The 6,000-nt window shown below is 38.0% G+C and overlaps 1 protein-coding gene across 1 annotated transcript; it reads left to right on the top strand.

Moving 5' to 3' along the window:
- The first annotated feature begins 150 nt into the window (after positions 1–150).
- LOC149493710 (uncharacterized) lies at positions 151–1,408 on the top strand. The gene is made up of 3 exons (XM_089726316.1): positions 151–304; positions 883–1,007; positions 1,265–1,408. The coding sequence occupies exons 1-3, from the start codon at positions 151–153 to the stop codon at positions 1,406–1,408; spliced, it is 423 nt and encodes a 140-aa protein (XP_089582442.1).
- Positions 1,409–6,000: the final 4,592 nt, after the last annotated feature.

The following is a 6,000-nucleotide window of genomic DNA, read 5'->3' on the forward strand; positions in this document are numbered from 1 at the left end:
TTAATCCGGAAATTGGATGAAATGCTTGATGGAGGCCTTGAACTAGAAATTTATACTTCAGATTGTTTGTTGGCTCATTTCAGAGTAAGACCAATGTTGTTTAATAGAATCAAAGCTGCACAAAATAGAGACCTGCAATTATAAAGATTTATGCAAGAAGTAGCTACTAGTGGGTTAGGGAACTTCATGATAGACGATGGTGGGGTACTCATAAATGGTACTCGCCTCTGTGTACCTGATGTTGATAACCTTAGGAAGGAGATTTTAGATGAAGCCCACTATACCACTTATAATGTGCATCTAGGTACTACTAAAATGTATCGAGATTTGAAAGATAATTATTGGTGGGCTAGAATAATGAAAAATGTGATAGAATTTGCGTCCAGATGTCTTGCTTGTTAACAAGTAAAAGCAGAGCATCAAAGACCTTCTGGGTTGCTACAACGACTACCGATACAGAATGCAAATGGGAAAGAATTACCATGGACTTTGTGATAGGACTACTAAAAACACTGGGAGGCTATGATTCGGTTTGGGTGATAGTAGATCGACTTACCAAGACAGCTCATTTTCTGCTAGTGAGCTCCTCTTATAATGTTGACAGGTTGGCAAGATTGTACATAAAGGACATAGTACATCTTCATGGGATTCCGATATTTATCATTTCTGACAGGGGAACACAGTTTACTTCTAGATTTTAGCAGTCATTGCAGAGAGCTTTGGGAACTCGACTCGACTTTAGTACAGCTTTCCATCCATAAACTAATGGGCAATTTGAAAGGACTATTGAAACTTTAGAGGACATGCTTCGGATATGTGTACTGGATTTTGAAGGACATTGGACTTGCACTTGCCATTAATTTAATTTGCTCATACTAATAGCTAGCATAGGCATGGTGCCTTATGAAGCCCTATATGGCAAGAAGTACAGATCTCCTATTTGTTGGGAGGAAGTAGGAGATAAACAATTGATAGGATCTGAATTAATTCAAGTCACATCTGAGAAGGTAACTATGATTTGAGACAGGATCAAAATAGCGTTTGATAGATAGAAAAGCTATACGGACCCTAAACATAAAGAAGTGACATTTCAAAAGGGTGATATGGTCTTTTCAAAAGTATCTCCTATGAAAGGTGTCCTTCATTTTGGCAAGAAAGGGAAGTTAGCTCCTAGATATATTAAACCTTACCCTATAGTTGTGAGGATTGGGGGAGGTAACTTACCAGCTGGATTTGCCTAATGAGTTTTCTCATCTACATCCAGGTTTTCATGTATTTATATATGCTAAGGAAGTACATTCCCAATCCATCTCATGTGTTAGAGCCACAGGAGGTCCAAGTGAGTGAAGATTTGACATATGAGGAAGTGCCAGTTAGGATCCTCAACTTCAAGATTCATAAACTTTGATCTAAAGAGATTCCTATGGTCAAAATCTTATGGAGAAACCATTTTGTGGAGGAGTGCATGTTATGGCAGCTGAGATGCAAAAGAAATACCCTTATCTTTTTCCTTCTACGTAAAGAACTCTTGCTTTGCTGGTAATTAAACTTAAACTATTTATCTTTTATGGATTACGATCTTTCTTTGTTGTTCTTATATACTCTTTGCTTATTATATTGTCCTTACCTTGTTTATTTCTAAATTTGAGGATGAATTTTTATAAGGGGGGAGATTGAAACAATTCGAAATTTCATTTTCAAAAATTTTTCATTTAAAAATTTAATAAATTAACACCCTATGAATTTATTTAACCAGTTAAATGCAAACGTATAATTTATATAGCTAAACTAAACCCACAATTAAATGAAAATCATAATAAATCAATTACAAATCAAAAACCACATAAAAATCACTATTTGGACCGAACCAAACCTGAATCAAACCAAATCATTCATAAAAACCTAACCCAAACAAATTCTAGAAAATCCAATTTTTTTCCCTTAGCGCTGACTTCACCCCTCACCCTTTTCCTTTCGTTTTTCTGATCACCAGAGACCAACGCCTCAGCCACCACTCCCTGCCGCCGTCGCCTCCTCATCACGCATCTCTAGCCCTCCTTCTCTCTCTCCTTCCATTTCTAGAGAATGCAGTTGTCGCAGGAAGAGCTAAGACTTTGCTTCGTTTAGGAAATCACATTGCAGCTCTCCTCTTCAATTTTCTAGCGACACCAACCATGGCCGGCTGTTAGTTCACCTCCGGTTGCTTGTAGCTCGAGATTTAGTTAGAAAGAGAAAGGACAACGAGCTACACTATTTTTTCGATCAGCAGGCTCCTTCAACACTTCTCTTCATTTTTTTCAGTGAGACCAGCCGAACTACACTCCCTTCTCCCTTCTAGCATTTCTTTGGCCACCTTCCTGCCTATTTCCGGTTAAGTTAGTGACAGCAGTAGTTACATTGTAGCAAAGACGCAACTGTCAGTCATTTTAATCGAAAATTTCTAATTTCTAACTTGTTTTGCAATAGGTAAGCCATATTATGACCTTCTTAAATTTAATTCATGAGTTTTTTTATCTTAGTTGAAGGATTTGAGGTATATAATTGAGCTATTGTAGAAATTTAGATATTCAGTTACTATTCATATGAATATGATTAGGAATTTAAATTTTTCCTCTTTAAATGGGGATATAACCTTAATTCTTGTATAGAAATAGGTAGATTATTTGCTTAAACTACAAATATTTGCAAAGTAAAGGATCTCTTAACTATAGCAGCAACTAACTTAATTATTTATATGAGTTCTATTTTTTTTTTTTTTTTTTTTTTTGAGAAGGAATGGTCTTACACAAAATAATTATGTTGAGAATGAATTGATTATAATGTGAAACATGTGTTTTGGTGGAAAACTTGAAGTTTTGTATAATGGTAGTTGTTACAAGGGATGGCTCTTATGTTGGTTTAGAGAAAGTAAAGCATGTATGTGTGAACCCCTCCCCAAACATCATATGCATGTGAATGCGTGTGACTAAGGGTAGAAATGCACGTGAATATATGAGTCGCCACCTTGTTTAATTATTTTAGGGTAAACTAGGAAAAAACCTAAGTGACTCCAATTTTAATTAACCTAAATGCTAGATTAATTAACCCAATGTTAAGGCATGGTCTATGAACCCGAGGTGGATCCCGAGACTATGTCATGCTGATGAACTAACCAAAACAATGAATGCTTTGCAGGGTAAATGATGCAATTGGACCAATGAAAGTGTTTATGTGATTTTGACTTGCCGCTCGGGGTTAAATCTCTAACGTGCCTACATAGTTGGATTGGCCTCTTTTAGAGGGCTTTGAATGGGTATGCTTTATGCATGAGTGTGTGTATGCTTTGTGCATTTTGTTTAGGCATTTTGCGAATGAACTGATTAGGCGTTTGTTGCCAGAAGTGTTGATTTTAAGGCTTTTAGCCAAAAGGAATGATTTAGGCAATTTATTGCCAAAAATGTTGATTGGGCGATTGTCGCCGAAATTGATTGATGTTTGGGCTTATTATTGCCAAAAGATGTTGATTAAAGCATTTGTGCCAAAAATTGATTGGGCGATTGTCGCAAAAATGATTAATTTAAGGCTTTTAGCCAAAAAGATTGATTTAGGCAATTGTTGCCAAAAGTTGATGTGATTTAGGCAATTTGTTTGCCAAAAGTGATTTCTTAGGCGATTGTTGCCAAAATTGATTATTTGAAGGCCTTTAGCCAAAATGTGTTGATTTAGGCAATTTATTTGCCAAAAGTGATTTTTGGGCGATTGTCGCCAGAATGATTGATTAATTCAAGGCATTTTGCCAAAAAATTCAATTTAAGCGATTTGTCGCTAAAAGAATAATTAATCTTACTTATAGGCAATTTGTTTGCCAAAAGTAATTAATTGAACTGCAATGTAGGCAATTTTATTGCCAAAAGAACCTGATTAATTAAGGCTATTTAGCCACAATTATTGATTAATTGGACTTAAGCCAGACTGTTCGAAATAAAGGCGATTATACCATAGTCATTAATTGACTAGGTACTTTAAGCCAATATTGTCAGATTTAGCATTAATACCACGATTATCAATTAACCGGGTATTTAAGCTTAATCATATTTGATTGAGGTAGTTTATTTGCCTAATTGATGACATGAATGCGTTTATGCAGTTGTAGAGTTATTAGGAGCAGAAGAGAAATATGCATGAAGTGCTAAAATTAAATGAGCAGAGTTTTGTTTATTTACCTGAGTTAACCGGTGACCGCTTCTTAGCTTTAACTTGAAAAACTCCGGATTAAGCTCCTCGTTTGGGGAATATTAATTTAGAATTAATTTAATTTAAGTGGCCAAATATTAAAGCAAGAAAGCAATAAAAGCTAAATTAAAAATGCAGAAAAACAGTAAAAGAAAACGCAAGGAGCGTATGGGAGAAGGAGCGTCCGTCAACACAGACTGAGTCAGTTGAAAGGTCACACCGGGGCTGTATTTATAGGCCAAACGAACTGTTTCGGTGGCCTGGGCCGCCGGAGCTCGGCGGCCGGGCCACCTGAGCTCGGCGGCCTGAGCCGCCAGAGCCTGGCGGCTTGGGCCGCCGTGTCCTGCGGCCTGAGCCGCCGTGTCCTGCGGCCTGGTCCGCCGGTGAGGGCTGCCGCCGCCACCGGTGAGGGCTGCCGCAGTCGCTGTCGCCGGCGGCTACCGCCGCCGTGAAGGGGGGCCGCCGCCGCCGCAGCGGCAAGCGCACTTTCTAGTTTTACGTTCCGGAGGCTTTTCCGGGAGTTCCGGACCTCCAAAAAATATTCCGGGACCCGTTCCGCGATCCTCGCGACGTCCCGGACGTTTTAAGTACCATATTGGCATACCTCCGGTAAATTTCCAAAATGGCCTCTGGTCCGGCCGAACTATTTGCAGTCCAGAAAAACTGGCTCTTTGAGCCTCAAAATTTGAGTATTCACAGTATGAAGTTTATATTTGGATTATGACATATTTATTTATAAGCGGATATGAAGTGGTTAAGCTTGAGATATTTAATCTGCAGGTATCGTTTAAGGAATATTGGTATAAGATTGTTTATATTTATATTTATAAAATATTTTATTTATTTGGTAGTTAACTAAAGAAGCTAATTATATTGATGTAAGAGGGATTAATAATATTGTTGTAATGAGTTAGAAGATTATTTTAAGTTTAAGGGTTGTTTTAATTTATAAATTATGGTTGTGGTGATGTGACTATTAAAGAAGGATGGAAGAGATCCCTATGGAAATATATTCCATGAACTCTATAACAAGTTTTGGAAGAGATCCAAGATCAAACTAAACCCCTCCTCTATGGCACCCAAAGCTTAAAGAAGCAAGAACACCAATAATAGAGTAAAAGAATAAGATAAACGCCACAAAGAATTGATAAGTTTACCTTGATTCTTGATGCAATTAGAAGAATGCAATCTCACACCCTCTAAAAACATGGACACGCCAAAGGCATGGAAGAAGAAAATCTCTCTTTAATTGATTGAATAATTGTTTAATAATTACAAAATAACAAGCTATTTATACTAATCTAAGAGGTCCAGATCCTTAGAGGATTTAGAGTTAGCTAAGGAGTAGGATTTAGCAAATCTAAACCAACTAAGGAGTTGACTAACAAAATCATAATAACTTAAGGATTTGGATATCTAGTCCAAATTCACTAAAGATTGACTAAATCTAAACAAAATAAGGCTAACTAATCAAGGGTGGCCGAAATATTGGAGGCCCAACCCATTAACAAAGCAAAAATTCAAAATAAGCTAACTAACTTAATGAGAGGCAGAGGGAAGCACGGCCTGGGTGTGCTATTTGGCACGGGTGTGCTTCAAGGTAGGAGTTCCCTCGTGAGAGGCAGAGGGAAGCACGGCCTGGGTGTGCTATTTGGCATGGGCGTGCTTCAATGTAGGAGTTCCCTCGTGAGAGGCAGAGGGAAGCACGGCCTGGGTGTGCTATTTGGCACGGGTGTGCTTCAAGGTAGTTGTTTTCCTCAGCAAGTCAGATGAGGGCACGGCCTGGGG

Source organism: Jatropha curcas, chromosome 9 (genome assembly GCF_041381405.1).
Source record: "Jatropha curcas cultivar XTBG-Jc1 chromosome 9, XTBG_Jcur_1.0, whole genome shotgun sequence".
Taxonomy (NCBI): Eukaryota; Viridiplantae; Streptophyta; class Magnoliopsida; order Malpighiales; family Euphorbiaceae; genus Jatropha; species Jatropha curcas.